Source organism: Boleophthalmus pectinirostris, unplaced genomic scaffold, assembly GCF_026225935.1.
Source record: "Boleophthalmus pectinirostris isolate CB_2022bp ecotype Guang Dong unplaced genomic scaffold, ASM2622593v1 HiC_scaffold_17, whole genome shotgun sequence".
Taxonomy (NCBI): Eukaryota; Metazoa; Chordata; class Actinopteri; order Gobiiformes; family Gobiidae; genus Boleophthalmus; species Boleophthalmus pectinirostris.
In genome coordinates this window covers 26,565,296-26,586,126 of record NW_026571115.1, presented here as the reverse complement: position 1 = coordinate 26,586,126, position 20,831 = coordinate 26,565,296, and the positions used below count along the sequence as shown (strand labels likewise).

The 20,831-nt window shown below is 38.5% G+C and overlaps 1 protein-coding gene across 1 annotated transcript in view; it reads left to right on the top strand.

Moving 5' to 3' along the window:
* LOC110160669 (sphingosine kinase 1) overlaps window positions 1-19,396 on the top strand; it is a 62,984-nt gene extending 43,588 nt beyond the window's left edge. The window contains exons 4-6 of the mRNA XM_055152923.1: window positions 9,103-9,197; window positions 11,291-11,406; window positions 18,538-19,396. Coding sequence (XP_055008898.1) covers window positions 9,103-9,197; window positions 11,291-11,406; window positions 18,538-19,396 — 1,070 coding nt within the window. The remainder of the gene's footprint in view (window positions 1-9,102; window positions 9,198-11,290; window positions 11,407-18,537) is intronic.
* The last annotated feature ends 1,435 nt before the right edge of the window (window positions 19,397-20,831 follow it).

Here is a 20,831-nt window from a genome sequence, read left to right as displayed (position 1 = left end):
AAAGAAATAGAAAATAGAAAAGAATCCCTACAAAATCCAACCTTAGTGAAAGTTGTCAATGCTCTGTCAGCCGAACACGGACAGTTTGAATTCTCAAAAAATGCATTATGCTTCTATGGGAGAATTTCTTTCCGTGTTCAAGCTCCTGCGAGCTGCAGTACCTGGAGCGGCCACTAATTCGTCGCCAGCCGGGAGAGAGGGGGAATGCCTTATCCAGTTTTTATTATAGATCCATGATTCTGACTGTGAGCGGGGTTGCCAATCCACAGATCTGAACTGTAACTTGATCTGCTTTGGTCTCCATGAAGATAGAAAAGTGTAATACCATACCTTGAAACATTTCAGACAAAGCAATAACACCTCCATGGAGCAAAAGCATTTGGCAGCCTCTCCACCAGAAAAGTTACACAATGCACCTTTAAATAAATGTTAACTAAATAAACAAAACTAAACTAAATTACATCAAGACTACAGAAAAAGCTAAATATTGGGGCAACAGTGGCTCGGTTGGCTGTTCGAAACTTGATCTTGCCACATCATTGGTTCCAGCTCCCACAGATGAATACTGTTGTTGTGTTCTTGGGCAAGACACTTAACCCACCTCGCCCCCAGTGTCTGCGTACACCGGTGAGTGAGTTTGTGTGAGTGGTTGTAAAGTGATGTAAAGTGCTTTGAGTGCTGTGAAGGTGGAAAAGTGCTATAAAATGTGACCACTTAGTTAGTTATCTTCGGTGAGTTGGCATCATCATTAATCATGTTACAACGGATAACACAAAAACAAAGCATAACTCTCTGGTTATTCTACAGGCTGAAAGGGGGTTTAGAATGAAGCTCGACACTTACTTTGCCTAACCCTTTTAACATATAAAATACAAGATGGCAGAAAATCTATTTACAGAAAAAAAGAACAAATCTCACCTCTGATGAGTGTAGGAAAAAAGACCTATTTACTATATATTTTATTTAGGGATGCACCGATCCAGGTTTTTGTCTTTATAAGTATCTGCCAATGTCTGATATTAACCGATACCATTGTAGTTATTGAAAATGTATTTTTTCTCTCAAACTACAGTTAACTTATTATAAAAAATCTGATTGTGTTATGTAACTGTGACTTCTGAACAGCTTTGTATGAATTAAAGTTCAAACACCATGAAACTGAATGTCCGGGGTCTAGATCAGTCAGTAAAGAGTCCAACCAGGATATCGACTTGAACCGATATCGTGGAACTGATACCCGATACTGCAATTTTTCCTGGATCGTCACGGATATTCGATACCAGTATAGGTATTGGTGCATCCAACATACACATACACAGAGATACAAATTCGTACCATTTACTATGTTGCAAATATCGTCGAGAAAATATAGACAAAGACCCTGTTTACAAGTACACAGGTATTTTCCCTTCGTTTGTTCCCATCTTTTACACACAAACAGTGAATTTGCTTCTGAAAACAAATCTTTCTAAAAACTCCGGCGAGAGTGGAGATTCTGGAAAGCTACGGTTTGGCATTTGCGTGTAAAGTGAGATAAACGGAGTTTTAGGAGCTGACACGCCAAAAGTGTGACTAATGTTTCCCTTTTGCTCTGATGATGATCATGGAGCATTCAGAGCAGCAGTCGCATTTCTTCTGGTGCAAACACTTTTCATGTGTTTGCATTTGCACGCACAGCTGATAAATCATATCATGACCAGAGAAAAATGAGGCTCAGAGGTCAGCAATTTTATTGTCATATTTGTTTTATTTGTTGTTCAGAAAGGAATAGGAAGCGACTCCTTTATGCGCTCTTGCCGAAATGAGGATTCTGATTGGCTTGCAGAGCGTTCTCCTTCTTCCTACACTGCCGCCCAGAGGTGTGGTGTAGTTATGACGGCGCTCGATGGCGTATTTATGCAGTTTGATGTAAACGAAAACTTTTTTGAAAACATGTGCATGATGTTATTTTGGAAAATGGAGGGAGGGAAATATTCATTTCTCAACATACAAGGTTATGCGTAAACGTAGCCAAAAGCCCTATTTGCACAGGATAAGTACAACCTGGGGACGTCTGGTAATGCTGTAGTGTTACTTGCAGCACATTTGCACGAGATAAGTGAAGTCCATAAATTTTACTGACACTGACTGAGATTGAAAGATAAAAGAACGCTGAAAGAAAAGAGATAGAAATGATGCGCAATTACAACAACAAACACTGAGATACAGATTCGCATGGGACTAGTTTTATCACTGGACGTCTGTGTTAGGCGAAATATTACTGGTAACTTGCGGGGTAATTTATATCTATACTTATACTTATACTTATATACAAATTACAGACATGTCGCATTCCAGACATGATTAAAATCTCAGGCATCCTCCACAATTATTGCAAATCACCAAAGGTCAACAGGTAAAACTTATCCCATGCGAATAGGGCTATAGAGTTAACATTTTTTGCAGTGTGTATAGGGAGTGTGGATAAATGTGTCACGGAGTCGCAGCAGTTGCCAGAGTAGATATACCCTGTGTTCGCGTGTACCTCCTACATACTGTATGAAGCCTGCAGTGGAGCCGCGTTCGCTTCACCCCAACTGACCTCACTAGAAAGCACCACTCAAGCCCAACTCAAGGAGACAGATACTATACTGTACCACCACCGGGTACACACAAAAGTTATTTATGTACTTTATATATTTGTATACTGTTCAAGGTTTGCATCTTAAATGGCCTATGTACTTTTTAAAGTTGTACCATTGTCACAAAATCGAGCTGAAGTTCTTGTTTGTTTTTGTTATTGTCTCATACTATTTATTATTTTCTAAGGCTGGGGTAATAAAAAAAAACTCAAACAGACAATGGTTTAGTGGTGATCTAGTCCAAAACACATACTTAGCATACTTTAGCATTTTTAGCATTTTTTTGTGTTTGATTTTAGACAACTAGTTATTTACATTTTGTTTTTTGCCTACATAAATACTCACTTATACTGAAAAGTTAGAAGCTGGTATACTTCCCTTGTGAGCAGTGGTGGATGAAGTATTCAGTTTTGTTACTTAAGAAAAAGTACAGATACAAAAGTTACTCAAGTATCACATGAAAAAAAAAGTATTAAAGTACATGTTTAAAAATGTACTTTAAGAGTAAAAAGAGATTTTGAGAACAATTAATGAATGAAATGTGGTGATTTTGAGAAAGAATTTAGCTGATTTTAAGTGATTCTACTGATTTCTTAATTTTTCTAGCTGCTTTTGTGTATGTCTGTGTTTGTCTGTTCAAAGTTGGGACATTAACTCAAATTAAATCTACTAAAAATAAGTCTCAGCTACATTTCAAAAGGTCTCACACCATAAAGAAAATTACTTTATACTTTTCAGGCTTGATCTAAAATGTAGTGGAGTAGAAAGTACAGATACATGCTCTCAAATGTAGTAAAAGTAAAAAGTATCCACTGTAAGATGTACTTAAGTAAAGTACATAAATGTAAAATTTGTACTTAAGTATTGCACTTTTACTTTTGTACTTAATGACCTTCCAACACTGCCTGTGAGACTGTGAGAGCCCTTTATTCTGGTTGCATCGATGAAATCTTTATAATCTGTAATATTAAGTAAACATAACAACAACACAGACAAGTCATAAAAATAAAGTTTAATCCCTCTGACCAAATCCTCTTCTGAATAATATTGTGTGGAAAAACTACAAACGGGAGCAAACGTACTTGCAGTTTGCCATTTGGATGTAACTTCAAACATAAATGGTAAGGCGCATGGAATAATCGTTTCAGAATTAAGTAGTGTTCATGCAATTTTTATTTTGGCACTGAGACAGACAACAAGCTAAACAACCAAAACATGTCTCTGGTATGCTCTTGGCTTAGTCTGAAAAGTCAAAAGTATTAAAAACTTATTGTCTTTGCGCTTGGAGGATTGCAAGATTTAAAATCTCATATGATTATCCTTTTGTCTGTGGTCTGCACATTTTGTCTCACATTTGAAAATAATTTAAGATTGAAACATCCTGAAATGTGTGACATGTTTTTCATCTGTAATTGAATAAATGCAAGATAGAAAAGCTTGATGCCATACAGCGTAACATTTGAGGGAAAGCAATCAAATCTGCATGGAGACAAACAGGTGGCAGGCCTTCACCAGTCATCACCATCTCTTAATCTTTAAAGTTGTTCCTTTGTTTTTATTTTATTAACTTATTGCTTCTACCATTGTTTTTCATCTATTCCAGGGGTGTCAAACAATGGTCTGGTGACCAAATGCAGCCCTCGAACCCATTTTTGTGAACCCTCAGGTCATTCGCTGAATTGGCCCAAATGATCAAAACTAGTTACTTTTCACCATTATAACTTAAATTACAGTATTTTGAAAAATGTTCATTGCTTTCTGAACTTCTTTAAAAGCCCCCTATTGGACAGATGTTGAAAAAGAGCATTTAAACATATATAACACTTAAAACAATGCATCTGATCTAATCCAATGTTATTGCTATGTCCATATAATAAATGTATAATACATTTATTTGTTTGGAGGAAAAGCCCCTTGAGATGTCTCGCCATCTTGTTTTTGAGGGGGTCCTCAGAATCACAAAAAAACAAAAAACAAAACAAAAAACAAAAAAACATACATATAAAAAAAATAATAATAATTAAAGTGAAACTATATTTTGCATAACTATGTGCATCCTGCCTAACCTTATTCATCAGCTGGTTTCACTTTGTAGAAACTGTCTGACCTCCCAGTGTTAGAATTCGTTCGCTCAAAGGTAGGTGGGTACTTTTTTCATTTAATCTATCGTTGCTATATTGGTCATGATGTATGTAATGCGCCGCTAACGGGGCTAACTGGTATATTAACCTTTTCCCGAATCCCATAGGAAGAAGGGCAATAACTCCTTTCCTCTTGATAAAATTCACCAAACATTCTCTTTGTTCCTTCTTTAAATCCTTGATCTCGGGAATTGTTGCCAACAACAGAATGCATGACTCTTCGCTGATTGGCTGGTGCCCAAACTCACACTTCCAGGGTTTTTCCGATCCGTCTAGTGTATTCCGATTCCTGGCCTAGTCGCTGGAGAGAACTGAAATTGAGTGGAGGCACTAGGTGGCACCAGCCTGGCCACATCCTGCCTCCAGTGACGTCTGAAATTTCCAGTAATTGGTGACATCATAAAAGACTACAGCCCGGTGTATTTGTTTACAAACACCTGACTGCAGAGGCGGCGTTTAAAGTGTGGATGCTTGTTAGACCAGTCACAGTGTTTATCACCACGCTCCTCCTCTTTCACTCCCTTTAGTCCTCCAGGTACTGCTCAGTTTAGCAGAAATGTGGTTGTAGGCGGAGTCTAGGTGTTTTGTTCCAATAAAAAAAAAAATCACTGTATTTCCCTTTAGTTTGTTGGCCTTGCTTTCATATATGCTTCAATCAGCAAAGTTTGGACACCCCTGATCTACGCTTTCAACTTTCACCAAGGTCAGCTGTGAAGTTACAAACTCTGCCAACGCTCAAGCTGTCTACTCCCTTTGGCCCTGTATCCGACCGCAGTCATCTTTTGGCTCTGACCCCTTTGAATATGAAAGTACTGTACTATAAACTACCCTGGAACTACTTGCACCTCCTCTCTCATCTCTCCCCCTCCTCCAGAGCTCCCTGACAGGCCTCGGAGTGCTGCGTCAGCCCTCTGTCCCTGTCCGTCAGCAGCAGCCGAGCCTCCAGCCTCACTCCTCCCTTCACGAGAACCGGAGGAGGCAGGGGACAGGGGCAGGACAGAGGAAGGGCAGGGGCTGGACAGGGGCAGGGCAAGGGCTGGACAGGGGCAGGGGAGGCAGAGGGTGAACCAAACCAACCGTTGCGTACTAACAGAACAGTTTGGTCATTACTCACAAGCAAAGAATCAATACTTTAGTTTAAGCAAAGGAAACTGTGCTGTCTCTGCACAGTCGATACAGTTATAAAGTGTGTCTGTGCGGTTGGTTGGTTGTTGTTGTTGTGGTTGGCGATGTTCCATATTCACAGTGTTTAAGGTCTATATTGTTTTGCTTTCAGTTTGTTGCCTACTTAGATGATATAAGAAAGTGTTGCTTTTCCCTTTTACATTGAAAAAGAACTAGTGCTAATGTTAATAGGTGCTAAGATGACTCATTAGAGCGATGTACGATTATATAAAATATGACTCAGGTGACAGTTCACACCTTAGGAGAGTTTAATGGCCTGAACTAAGGTGTTAATTTCAGTGTAATTAGCTCCTCCATTCAGGCAGATATTCAGGCACTGACATAACAGAACCTGTCAGAACTGAAGAAGCTACATGTGGTGAAACATATTCACTCTTTAAAACTTATTTTGTTATACTTTTACACTGGCTTGATTATTAATTACTGGTTCTATAGTGTAATTTAGTTTAGAAAAGAAAATACATGTGTAAATGTGTAGAATTTGTTGTAGGATTTGAAAATTGTGGTGGAATAATTGTGCGTAATTCCAAATGTGTTAATTCCTCTTCTATAGGACATTGTGAATTAATAATTGTCCTCCATCAATGCTTTCCACAATAGGAACTGAATAATTAGCTGCTTTGAGTCATTACAAAAATGTTACATGCAAAATGCTAGATAAAATGAGGTGAAGGAAGAATAAGTATTTTATCTGTGAAGTCGTGTTGATGATTATCAGTGTGATAAAAATATAAACGATCATGGATTTATGTACTATTAATGCTTCAAGCAACAACAGGACTACAATCTGGGCAATGCTGTACAAATGAAGATCCTAGAATGTTCCAGTGTATGGCATTAAAAGTTTATCTGAAGCAGGTGACATGTAGAATTTATGGTGTTTGATTCAATTCTCTCGTTTGTTTCATTTGATTATTTTAAGTTCTCTATAGTCCAGTGCCGTCGTTCTGCACATGCATATTACGCGCAGCATGTAGGACACGAAGTGCTTGCGGGGGCAACACCAAAAAAATCAGGCTTGTGAATCCTCGCAAAACTATCCACCCAAACTGTGCGGAGAGAGGCAAGAAGCCGGTGCCAGTGCAAACAGAATCCCCCCAAATCTTTCCTTTTTTTCTCCCTCGGTGTCCAGACCTTCATGCATGCCAGCAGAGTCTTCATGGAGATATTCTCACTTTCAAATTCTTCTTATTATTACTTATTTAAAGTTCCTTGATTGAGTAAATTCTATTGTGCAATTATTTGTACTTATGTACATTATTTACCAAAGAAATTTGTACATTATTACTTACAAGGGTATACTGAATACTTGTTCTGTGTTTACAATGTTCAGTCTGCAGTCACTGCACAAATCTTTATTTATAATAATGGTGGTGGTGGTGGTATTTATTAATTAACCTTCTTTAAAAATGTATTATTCAAACTTTTATGTTTGGTGTGTTTGTTTTGGAAATAAAGTGAAACGCACTGATAAATTCTGAGTTATTGTTCATTCTGGGTGGGGCAGGGTGGTGTGGAGGGGCACCACAACGGCCCTGCTATAGTCTTTGTATTTGGTATAGTGCCTACTGTAATTTTCCAACAGTTATTTATGTTTTTATATATTTTTTTATTCTATCCCCGCTATTCTCTCATATATTATAGCATGTCTCTGTATATTGCAGAGTCGCAGCTGGCAGGAGCAGAGCTTTTAAAAGCGAGTGGTCCGCTGAGACTGGCTCCGAGGGAACCCACCAAAGCACGCTGCCAATATAACAGAATAAACAGCCAGCGTATCAGTCAACACACACACACTTAGCATTAGCAACACATACACACATGCTAATATTAGTGGGCACCAGATGTTAGCATGCGGGCTAAGCTGCCTTGGAGCTGTTGAGTAGCCTCTGGAAGGGCTAATATGTCTTGTACGATAAGGGAAATTGAATCCCTTCTTTGGTCTAATCTGCTTTATCTTGCCCAGGAGGGACAAGATAGAGTCTGCCCACTTTTATTGTTTTAGATTTGAACATTTCTGCAGCTATAGCCTTCGGTCAGTTCTGGTATTTTGTATTATTTTGTGTAAGGCTACAAGATGAATCACAATCGAATCAAAATCGCTTTTTGAATGGACAAAATTAACAACTCACAATGGCTGCAAGTATTGAAGTTTCAGAATTTCCTTCTCAACAAGAAAATCTCCTGTCCTATTCTGCAAACTTACTAACCCTGTAGTCTTTTTGTCAATTTTGTCAAGTTTAAAATGTGAACTTTAAACAGTGTGATAGCAAATATTATCCATTATATGTATCGGGTTTGGCTTTTAAATATGCTTTTGACTACCTGTGCTTTTGCATGCTAACAGAACATGATTTGATGGCAGAAATGGTCAGATTTGTATTAATGGGCTTAAAAACAGCACAGGAAAACTTTTACCTGTGACGGAACAATACTGGGAAATTCAAAGTCCTGTAGTTTTTTGAGCACTTAGAAGAAGCAAACTTTCTAAACATGACTGATCAAACAAGCATGTATAAAACAAAAAAACAACTACAGACTTATGGACTTAAAAACAACACAGGAATCCTACATACTTTTACCTATGATGTAACAAAATTGGGAAATTTTAAATACTGTGTTTTCTTTGAGCTCTTAGAAGGAGCAAATTTACTAAACATAACTGAACAAACAAGTGTGAATAAAACTAAATACAACTGCACATTTATGGACTTAAAAACAGCACTTTAACCCTTCATACTTTTACCTGTGACGTAACAATATTAGGAAATTTCAAAATCCTGTGTTTTTTGAGCACATAGAAGGAGCAAATTTACTAAACATGACTGATCAAACAAGCATGAATAATAAAAAAAACAACAACAACTAAACTACAGACTTCTGGACTTAAAAACAGCACAGGAATCCTTCATACTTTTACCTGTGACATAACAATATTGGGAAATTTAAAATCCTGTTTTCTTTTGAGCACTTAGAATGAGAAGACTTACTAAAGATGACTGATTAAACAAGCATAAATAAAACTAAATACAACTACAGATATATTTTCATTAGGAGACAATGTTATGAGAAATTACAAATCTAATCAGAATCGCAATTAAATTTGATATTTTTCCCAAATTGTTCAACCCTAATTTTGTCTTTTTATGTTTGTACAGAGGCGAAGAACCATGCCCGTGAGCTGGTGAGGAAGGCCGACCTGACGCAGTGGGACGCTCTGGTCATCTTGTCCGGAGATGGGCTCTTGTTTGAGGTGAGCCCTGCTGTGTACAGACCAACGTGATCTTTAAATATTGATTCATCTGAGCAGGACTCGGCTAATAACATGTCAGATACTACGAGGAACTGTCAGGGAAAATCTGCACTTATACACACCTGGAGCGAGACAGATGGTATTGTGAAAAGGGCAGGTCGCAATCAAAAATCATGAAAATAGGATTGAAGTTATGGGGTTGAAATTATGATGATATAAAATCTAACCACATTGTTAGCATCACCACTTTCTGTCTAATTGTTTATCTATTTTCTGCTAAAATTAATAAATATTTAAAGACAAGGTATTGTGTAGGGAGTTTCAGGTGGATGTGACAGATATGTTAGAAATTATGCAAATAAAATGAATACTGCAGTGGAGGAAACTTCTGTGTTTAGAAAGACAGATGTTTATGTCTCAGTCTCAGTGCTAATCCTAATGCTAATGCTAATTTTGAGGCATGATAAGTATTAAAATGCCACAAACTGAAGCATTTTACATATAAAAATAACAGGGCAGTCTTTATTTTAATTACTTTACATTTTAATAGTTTGTTTATTTAATATTTTATGAGTTTAATAAAAGTGGCTGTTTGCTTTGAGACACAGTGAGCTAGCTAGCGTGCCGCCGTATAGCCAATTGCGAAACATACAGCATGACTTTGAAATTATTTGCCGTTTTGGGAGATTCTGATGATTTGTTTCTCTTTATTGTAGCTCTATGCTCAAATTCTGTACTTTTACCCACCCACTCCTCCTATTGGTTAGTCTTTGTCTCACTCTGAGTGAGTGACAGGTGGATTTAACCAATCACAATGAAGTGTGATGTAAATGGGTTATGCTACCTCTCAAGGTAAATTAAGTACAGTATTTTTTGGACTATAACGCACACTTAAAATCCTTTAATTTTCTTAAAACTGACAGTACGCCTTATAATCTGGTGTGCCTTATGTATTACTTCTTGTTGTGTTTACTGATCTTGAACCTATTTTATGTGGTACATGGAGAACAAAAATCTCTCAAAATGTTTTAGTGCGACTTTGATGAGCTATGAAGCTGCAACACTTGATGGATTGTCGGAGCATTTCAGCTACCATAGTCAGGAGCCTTGCAGAGTGAGTGAGTCGTGTCCTTTAGTCCGACAGAAGTTGAGCCGTATCAGAGCACAAGGAGCGAACTGTTTTTTCAGAGCTTATAGTTTATGCAAATTATCCATGTGGTTTTAAGTTTGCTGTAAAACATAAACAAATGTGCGCAAAGCTGCATTAAACACATTATTACTCAATTTATATTTGAGTTCTCCTTGTAGGAAATAAAAAAAACTAACTTAAATTATCCACCCACATTCACATTCATAATAGACATTCACCAAGACAAGGAGGCAACGCCGGGTGAGTAATGCCATGATCTGCCAATGGATCATGGATGCCTGGGCTAAGGGATCAGTCTCAAGTGTCGTCCGTTTGTTCCGCTTAATGCGCCTTACAATCCGGTGCGCCTTATGTATGAAAATAGACGAGAGAATTCAACATTATTGATATTACGCCTTACAATCCGGTGTGCCTTATAGTCCGAAAAATACAGTATCTAAAAATGTTTCATGTTTTAATCATATTTCGCTCTCATATTAAAGCCTCTAATGGCCTCGCAGAATAAAAAATGTATGAAATTAGGTCATCCACCCAGCTTCAAATATAGAATAAGAGATAGATATTGGTAATCTATTCTAAAGGACTTGATGTGGTTCTGTCAAAAGTTGTCAAAAGCCAAAACATAAAGTTATTCCTCACTTTTGTTAATGCATTTCTTGTGTCCTAGTTATTTACTGCAAAGAGATTATAAGAACATTTTACAACTTTTAGAGGCCAGAGGGCCAGTAAAGCTAACAACAACTGTCTCATTTTGATCCTAAGAGCTGCTGGGCACAACAGATTTAACTTTATTACATGAAAAACATCAAGTACAGCTCCTTAATGCCTTTCCCAGACTTCTATCTTTATCATTCCACTCTCATATGATCCCACACACGGGCAGTTCCAAAATAAACATTTACCACCAGCCCTGGGCACTGACTGTATTGCATCCTCTGTGCAGGTGATAAATGGACTGATGGACCGCGAGGACTGGCAGCAGGCCATCCAGACCCCCCTCGGCATCCTCCCGGGCGGCTCCGGCAACGCCCTGGCAGCCTCCGTCCACCACTATTCACAGTGAGCCCGCCCGTAATCACCTATTTAAATGCACACTGGCCTAAGTTTAAACCTGAAGAAGACAGATCGTTCCTGTTGGCTGTAATTATTCCACCGGCTGACTGGGCACATTGGTTGTCAGGGGGAGAGGGAGGAGGAGGGACTGTGGAGCAGACTGCTGGGTCATTTCAGGATGCTATTACCTCTCACAGGGATGGTGTAATGACTATAGAAAGTCAGCACATTAAAAGGGATTATGGTCCTCACATAGTACTGCTTTGGCACAAGTAGGACTGAAGTAATATCCCTCTGCTGGTGGGTATGTGGCACAACAACAGAGAGTATTTAAAGATTTAGTTGACTTTTTGGCATAAGTGGTGTTGAATTCGCTAAAGTTTGAGTAATTCTAAAAGCATCTGTAAGCATCACAGTATTAAAGATCCTATATTACATCAAATTGACTCTTTTGAGCTTTAAAACATGTTATAATGTTGTTACGTCATCAAAAACAGACCTGGAGTTGTGTTTTGTTTCATTTACACATATTCGTAGGGGTGTGCAAAAATACTGAAATATCGATATATCGTATAGTTTGCTAGTTGTGACTTGGACTGGAGTCAGACTTGAGTCACTATTTTTAGGACTTGAGACTTGACTTGATAAAATGGACTAAGACATGGGACTTGACTTGGACTTGAAGGTCAGAGACTTGAAAGTTGACTCGGACTGTGACTTGAGAAAACTTAAGAAACACTTTTAAATCTGAATTCTTTCTATTCTTACTGTAATGATTCAATCTGTGATCTTGTAAAGACATTAAAAAAAGAAAAAGTTACATTTCTAGAACTCTTCTATACTCATATATAAATATACTATGACTTTTTAAGTACAATTTAGTTTAAAATTCATATAAATTGCAAAAATCTAAGATATATTTGGTACTTTGGTTTAAAGACTTGAAATGACTTGAAGCTCAAAGCAGACGACTTGGACTTGACTTGAACCTATAAGCCGGTGACTCGAGACTCGACTTGGACTTGCTTGTATTTGACTTGGGACTTGACTTGGACTTGAGGTCAAAGACTTGAGACTTGCTTGAGACTTGCAAAACAACGACTCGGTCCCACCTCTGTAGTATCGATATCATGAGCTGCTGTATCGATATATCGCCAAGAGTATTTTTTTAGTATATTTTACTAAATTATTTTGTTACAGCGCTACAATTTTGTTGCTTGTTTAGAGGAAGGAAACTAATTTATGTGACATGTCATATGAGCTTTGTGCAAGAAGTGGTTTAACAAAGACTTTTAGTATCGCAGCCATGATTTAACCTTTATTTTTTATTGAATCGTATTGAATCAATTTGAAATATATCGCATCAAATTGAAAGTGTACTGTATCGAGGTATGTATCGTATCAACAGCGTCTTAATGATACCCAGCCCTACATATTTGAGTAATTTTTACTCATCTTTCTAAAGCTCTCCAAAGCTCAAAATGCTCTGTTCCACCTTGTGATGTCATGATGTAGTAGTCTTCAAGTTACAAGCTGCCTTTTACAATTTGTTCAGTAGAGATTGGAAATTCTAGGTCTGAAATGATCCAAATGATTCTACTGAAGGTGTACGGCATTTAAAAACATAGTGTAGCACTTCCTGTATTACCACATGACCTCACAAGGTGGAATAGAGCTTTTTCTAGGTGAGCGAAGAACTCCTAAATACACAGGGTTTGTGTGTGAATTAAACAAAACGCAGCTCCAGGTTTGTTTGTGATGAGGAAACAACATAGTAACATGCACCAGAAAACAGCGTAATATGGGCCCTTTAAAGTAAATGACCTTTTTATTTTATTTTTTGGGATAATTTTTATGTCTTAGAATAGAGTTTGAGTCAGATGGTACTTGGACTAACTCTTGAGTTTGTGGGTTTGCCTTATTTAGAGCTCATCTTATTCACTTATGTGTCCTCCCTTTTCGTGTTAAGAACTACAGTGGAAATGTAGTTCACTTTTAGACCTGTTGTAGCCCTAGATTAGACCTGGAGTAGTCCTGTTGTATACTTGATTTAAATCTGGTCATACTCAGAAAGCCATATCTTTTCTCTGACAGCCACTGTTTCAGAACTAAAAATAATGCCTAAAATATTTCTAAGTTTATAGATTTGCATTAGAGCTCCCTCTGCTGACACAAGAGGAATCCTTTTAGCATTATTTGCATCAGGCCACCATACTGCTTTGACTGAATTTGCATTTAGAAATACTTTTAATAGCTCTGGTGCTGTTTTATAAAGTTAAAAACTGTGCTCAAGGCTTTCGAGCAAGTTTGCAATCTATTATTATCTAAGTATATGGAAAAAATTGCACCATAATTTCAGAGCATTCATAACAACCTTGTAAACTGGATTGATTAACCAAGTATAAAGCAAATTTTAGAGCTGTTAGAATTGAGTCCTGTGCACTGTGTAACTTTTATGAACAACATCCGCAACCTGTTTCCATGGAGATGTTAATGCTCTGGTTTAAATCGTCGACCATATGATATTAAACTCATCTGTCGTGCATGTATTCAACTCCAAGAGTGATTTATTGCTCAAAAATATCTTTAAAAACATTCATTCTTACTGTGAGTGGGGTTGTCTGGAAAAGTTACTCAGTGCACCTTTAAGTAACAGAGAAGATTTGTAGATTACTGTTATTGTTGTGATAATCTCCTGTGGTGTAGTGGGGATTTTTAAGGAGATTAAGATTTTTAAAGTACACGATTTGTGACTGAACCAGGACTAAACCAGGACTAAATCAGGACTAAACTAGGACTAAACCAGGACTGAACCAGGATTAAACCAGGACTAAATCAGGACTAAACCAGGACTGAACCAGGTCTAAACCAGGACTGAACCAGGATTAAACCAGGTGTAAATCAGCACTAAACCAGGACTGAACCAGGTCTAAACCAGGACTGAAACAAGATTAAACCAGGAATAAACCAGGTCTAAACTAGGACTAAAGCAGGTCTAAACCAGGACTGAACCAGGTCTAAACCAGGTGTAAACCAGGACTAAACCAAGACTAAACCAGGACTGAGCCTGGACTGAACCAAGTCTAAACCAGGTCTAAACCAGGATTAAACCAGGTTTAATTCAGGTGTAAACCAGGTCTAAACCAGGACTGAACCAGGTCTAAACCAGGACTGAAACCAGGTCTAAACCAGGTCTAAACCAGGACTAAACCAGGTCTAAACCAGGTCTAAACCAGGACTAAACCAGTTGTAAACCAGGACTGAACCAGGTCTAAACCAGGTCTAAACCAGGAGTAAACCAGGACTAAAACAGGTCTAAACCAGGACTGAACCAGGACTAAACCAGGACTAAACCAGGTCTAAACAGCACTAAAATAGATCTTAATAAGGACTAAACCAGGACTAATCTTGGACTTGAGAGCGAGAGAGAGGAAGAACCCTGAGCCTGTGGAGCAGGGTGTCCACAAAGCCCCTTGGGACACGGAGCTCTGAGCCGGTCCTTTTACCCGCGGTCACCGAACGGTCTACGCAGACGCACCTCCGAGCCCATTCTGACACTCAGTCCTGGTTTAGACCTGGTTCAGTCCTGGTTTAGACCTGGTTCAGTCCTGGTTCAGTCCTGGTCTCCTCATGTCTCAGGTCACTATAGGACAGTACTGCAGATATTTTGAGCCTTTGGAGGTTTTTTCACTGTTGCCAATAGCCCCGGTTTGGCATTTAAGTTGTAGCTATTTTATAATCTCTTATCTTTTGATGATACATGATGAATCCATTTGCGAAGCCCGGAGAGTTTTTGAGCTACAGACAAAGATTTATTCTTGTTACAGCAGGTATGGACAGGGTCTAGCATCTCCCGAGTCTCCTCTCTCCAGTCCCTGCAGAGAGCATCTGAGCTTTGAGTATTTATACAGAAATACAAGTTACATACATATCAAAGCATAGTGACTTTTGTTTCTCAACTTCACTTTGAGGACAGACAGTACAACAAAAAGTTTCCTATGGGGCGTCTGCTGAGCCTTTACTCTTGTTTATGACTGGTCTGGGTGTCAGGTAGAAATCGCATTCGTCTACACAAAGACAGAAATCTTTCCACAATATAAATTTCCCTCACATCGCTATGACAACCGCTGAGGGCACCTTGACAGTACGTGTAATTTACTGGATCAACCAATGAGCCGTGAATTTAACAGATAAAACTCCAAATATCCACATATGTTTTTTTGGAGGACACATTATCACAGGTGAGCGCTCAAAAAGGTCAGTTTAATTTAAGACTTTTTGAGGGTGAAATGTGAAATCAAACGTGAATAGCAAGTGTTTAAATTTGAGAAAGCTGAAATTATGTAAAGTACGTGACCTTTAAGCTATCTCTGTTTTTCCTCTATTTGAGATTTAATTTTAATTCCTCATCTTAAAGGTCACATAAAAAAGTTAAAACTCTTGCTTCAGTACAGACATATTGTAAAAGCAGCTCTTGGGCCCTGCTGGGTTCTGTAAAAATTGTGAATACGTGCTTGTAAACTCATTGCGGTTAATAATTAGGATGCTAGTAATGCCTTAGGTAAAATAAACAAGTTTTATCGAGTTTTTAAGACATCAAGTACCACACTTTTAAATAACACCAAAAAATTGTATGTTATATTTAATGCAGTATTCCCTTGTTGCCGTGTACTTTAGCAGTCTTACCTTCTTACACTAGTATTCTCTGCCTTATTTAATATTATGTAAATGTGTTGCAAATGTTGAGCTGTATTTGCTTAAAGTTACAATATGCTAAGTAGTGTTTCCCAAAATACACAAATCACAAGGACAACAATAAATGCTGCGCCAGGGGACCCTTCTTCAGATTCTGAGCGAGATTTATGTTCAGGAGTACCTCGCTCGATATTCAGGGGCATCCCAAGTGTGTACGCCTGTCACTGTAACACAATATGATGCTGTATATTGTTGAAGAAAATAAATGTTGAAATCATATCATACTAGCTTGTCAAAGCCTGATCCCATCAGATCTCAGAAACTAAGCAGGCTGGGCCTGGGAAGTACTCGGATGGGAGACCGCTAGGAATTCCAGCTGCCACAGTGGGGGCTCCAGTGGCAAAAAAAACTGCCGTTGTGTCCTTAGGCAAGACACTTCACCCACATTGCCTAGTATGAAAGTGGTGTGTGCGTGAGTGATGGTGGTGATCGGAGGGACTGATGGTGCAGATTGGCAGCCTTGCTTCAGTCAGTCTGCCCCAGGGCAGCTTTGGCTACAATAGTATCTTACCACCACTGAGTGTGGAGTGACTGAATAATGAACTGTAAAGCACTTTGGGTATCTTGAAAGGTGATATATCAATCAATCAAATCAATTTATGTTACTGACTCAATAAACCTAAATGTGTAATTCCACCATAAATTCCACTACACAGTTTGGAAATTGAACCTAGGACCTTCAAGTCGCGAGGCGACTGCTGATCACTTTACCAGAGAGATGTCAAATACACATAGAATATTGATTATTTAAGTGCCCTTTTGCTGTGCAGTAAAAATACATTTTGTTTTGAGATTTTGCCAAAGACTTACTGAAACTTTGAGCACAGTTTATTTATGATTACCAGTAAGAAATATTGACAAAACGATCAACTCTTGTTTTCCTAAACTCTTTGGTGGAGATGTTATTGATTTGCCTGGAATGTTCCACCGTATGGCATTAAAATTCTATGGCAAAATCTTACAGTGCGCTTTTTACTGAGAGGGATCGCTCCTGTCCACAGATCTGGCTTGTAACTTTACTTGGCCTTGTGGTCTCTTCTGCCCATCACCATGAAGCTCTTGATGCAGTCTGTGGAATATTCCGGACAATGCACTAACATCTCCATGGAGACAAAATTACTAAGAGCACCTTTCACAGTAATCAGATTATACTTTTGCAATCCATTCAAAAACGTATCTATAAATGTCTTAGGCTACGTTCAGACTGCAGGGCTTAATGCTCAATTCGGAATTTTTTGTGAAATCAGATTTTTTTGTGAGGTCGTTCACATTTCCAGTTAAATGCGACTTCTATGTGAGCTCCAGTGTGAACTTTAAACACCCCAAAAGTGTTCAACATGCATATTGGAGGACATGACGACGTTTCACACAGCGAGTGTGCTCAGTGTTTACAGAAGTCGCCTAAATGCTGGGCTTGTCTCCCAAAATATGGTCCAGTTCTTTGTAAAATGGACAGGTTACACGTCCACAGCCACTTCGTTTCTTTGAGTCTTTAGCCTCCTTGTATTTGTCTCACAGGCTCTTTATTTTTCATTGACATTGGAGCCAGAACCGACTGTAGCCACGCTCGGCCATTTGGACTGAATACAGATCCCCCCCAAATATTAATTAACTCCCTAACCTCGCTTTCCCTCCGTTGACTAGACTCCGAGCCTGACGTGTAGGTGGGATGAATGCGACCTGACCGTTCAGACTGAAGTCGCATGTCAAAAGATCGGATATGAATCGGTTTTAGGAGCACATATCCAAGTGGCCTGGGTCACATTTGAAAAAATCGGATCTGTGTCATTCAGACTGTCATTAAAAGATCAGATACAAGTCGTGTAGGGGTGAAAAAATCGGATTTGCGTCACTTCAGGCTGCAGTTTGAACGTAGCCTTAGTTAGGGTTCAAGCATTGTACAAAAGTGAATGTACTGCAATTTTAAACCAGGGTATATTACACTGAAACTGTCTATTTTGCAGCTTTTTGACTTGTCTTATTATACGATACTAACAATTCTAACTTTCCATACAATCAAAACGATGTTCTCTTGTGAACACGCTTTTAAAGGTGCCGATTTTTAATGTCTTAATATGTGAAAAGCAGAACTAGTTCATTTTTCAACTGTTTGCAGTGGTCCAAATTTATTCCTCACTTATCCTGTGCATTCAGAGCATCCTAAATGATCACTGTCATGACTTTATGAGCACTTTTCAAAACTTTCAGAGACCAATTAAATGCAGACAGGACACAGCGAAGATATTTTGACCTCTAGAGCTGCTTATACAATATATCTGTACTGGGGCAAGATACATTTAGCTCAAAAACATGGGAAAAGGTACAGGGACTTTAAACCATTACATAACTTATATATATATTTTTTTATCTTTCCTCCCTCAGGGCACCTCCAGCGTGGAACGAGGAGCTTCTTCTGAGCTGCGGTTTCATGCTGTGCAAGGGCCTGGTGGGCTGCATGGACCTGGTCTCCGTCCACCTCTCCTCCAGACAACGCCTCTTCTCCTTCCTCTCCATCGCCTGGGGCTTCGTGGCCGACGTCGACGTGGAAAGCGAAAAGTACCGCCACGTTGGAGCCATCCGATTCCTCATGGGCACTTTGGTCCGCCTCGCCACCTTACGAGTTTACCAAGGCAGGTTAGCGTACCTACCTATAGACGAAACCTCCAAAATCCAAAAAGGGAATTCTTCACCTATGTCTCTTTGCTCGCCTCTACCTTGCCGTGTCATTCCGAAATCTCCGAACCAGAACTCCGTGTTGCGTTGTAGCAGCACCAACTCCAACCAGAACACCATAAGCAAGACTTCCATTGAAACTCAAAGCGACGGTAAAACCAAAGCGCTTTTACTGGACTCTTTGCTTCCGAGTTTGGATCAACCAGTGCCCGAAAGTTGGACAGTCGTCAAAGAGGAAGACTTCGTTCTAGTTCTGGCCATTTACCAATCGCACCTCGCTGAAGATTTGTGGACAGCACCTGGAGCTTTAGCGGACGATGGCGTGATTCATTTGTTCTACGTGACCGGCGGAATCTCGAGACCTGCCCTTCTGCGGTTGTTTTTGGCGATGGAGAAGGGAGCGCACCTGGATTGTGGTTGTCCGTATCTGATGTACGAAAAGGTGAAAGCTTTCAGGTTGGAACCGTTAACGCCGCAGGGGATGATCGCAGTGGACGGGGAGACGGTGGAGTACGGGCCGATCCAGGCGCAGGTTCACCCGGGCATCGCGAGACTCATATGTGGATAGGATTTCCGGGATGTTTTTGTACCTTTAAAAATAGTTTTGAGGGTTGAGAATCTAAATTGTGAGTGATGATGGATGAAACTTTAGAAATCTGTAAAAAGCACAGTTTGGCAGCAACGATTAATTGGAATACTCATGATTAGTCGACTATTAAAATAATCGTAATTGTGTTTTGATCATCTTAATTGTGCCCATATTACGCTTTTCTCTGACACCTGAAGTACCAAGAGTTGTGTTTTGTTTCATTCACACATTTAACACAAAAAACGTGCACATTTAAGTTGAGCTCTTCTTTCAAATAGAAAATACTCTGTTCCACCTTGTGATGTCATGTGGTAATACAGGAAGTTTTAAACTCAGTACACTTTTACTAGAATCATTTGGATAATTTCAGCCCTGAAACTGCCAGTCTCTATTGAACAAAAGGTTAAAGGTAGCTATTAACTTGAAAACTACCACGAAATGACATCACAAGGTGGAACAGAGCATTTTGAGCTTTTGAGATGTAGACAGACTAATAATAAAGGATTACACTTAATATGTGAATGAAACAAAACACAAGTCCAGATTTGTTTGTCTTTAACCTGACTTAAAGCTCACAAGAGTAAATTTTGCGTAATGAGGGACCTTTAATAAATCGAAAAGGATTATATTAAGGTTTATATTAATAGAATAAACTATTTCAGATTTTCATAAATAAATACACTTTTTTGTAAATATTAGAAATCTATAATCATATCGTATATCAATCATATTTCCACTGTTATTTAAAAAGAATAGGCAAGTCAATTTGGGCTCTATTTTGTGTCTTTTTTTTTTTTTTTACACCAACAACTCAAAAAAAAAAAAAGAAAAAAAAATTTTTTTTATTTTTTTTATTTTTTATTAAAATTTTTTTCATTTTGCAGCAACAGCTCTTGTGTGTGTGTGTGTTTTTCTCCAACGGCAATTTTTTTTTCTTCTTTTTTAATCAGCCACATCAACGGTAAAGACAATAAAAAAAAATTATATATTATATATTATATTATTATATTATAAATATTTTTTTTTTTTTTTTTTTTTTTTTAGTTTTTTTTTTTTTTTTTTTTTAAAAAAAAAAAAATCAGTTGTTGGTGCAAAAAAAAAAAAAAAAATTGCCTTTTTTCCTCTTGCTGTTCAGGGCTTTCGTACATTTGACTGGTCGACAAATGAAAAAGTCACTCGCTGTAGTCGACGACTAAACTAAGCACAGATTTGAAACCACAGCACAAAACCGGCTTACGTTGGAGTCAAATAATTTGTACGTTTTGATAGACTGGCGTTTATAACTCCACTCTGACTAGTGTATACAGTTGTTGTGTCCTTGGGCACAACAACAACCCTCCTTGCCCACGGAGCTCATTATAAGCTGTCCTTTTATTCTACAGCGTATATATTGTCAGACGCATTTTAGATTCTC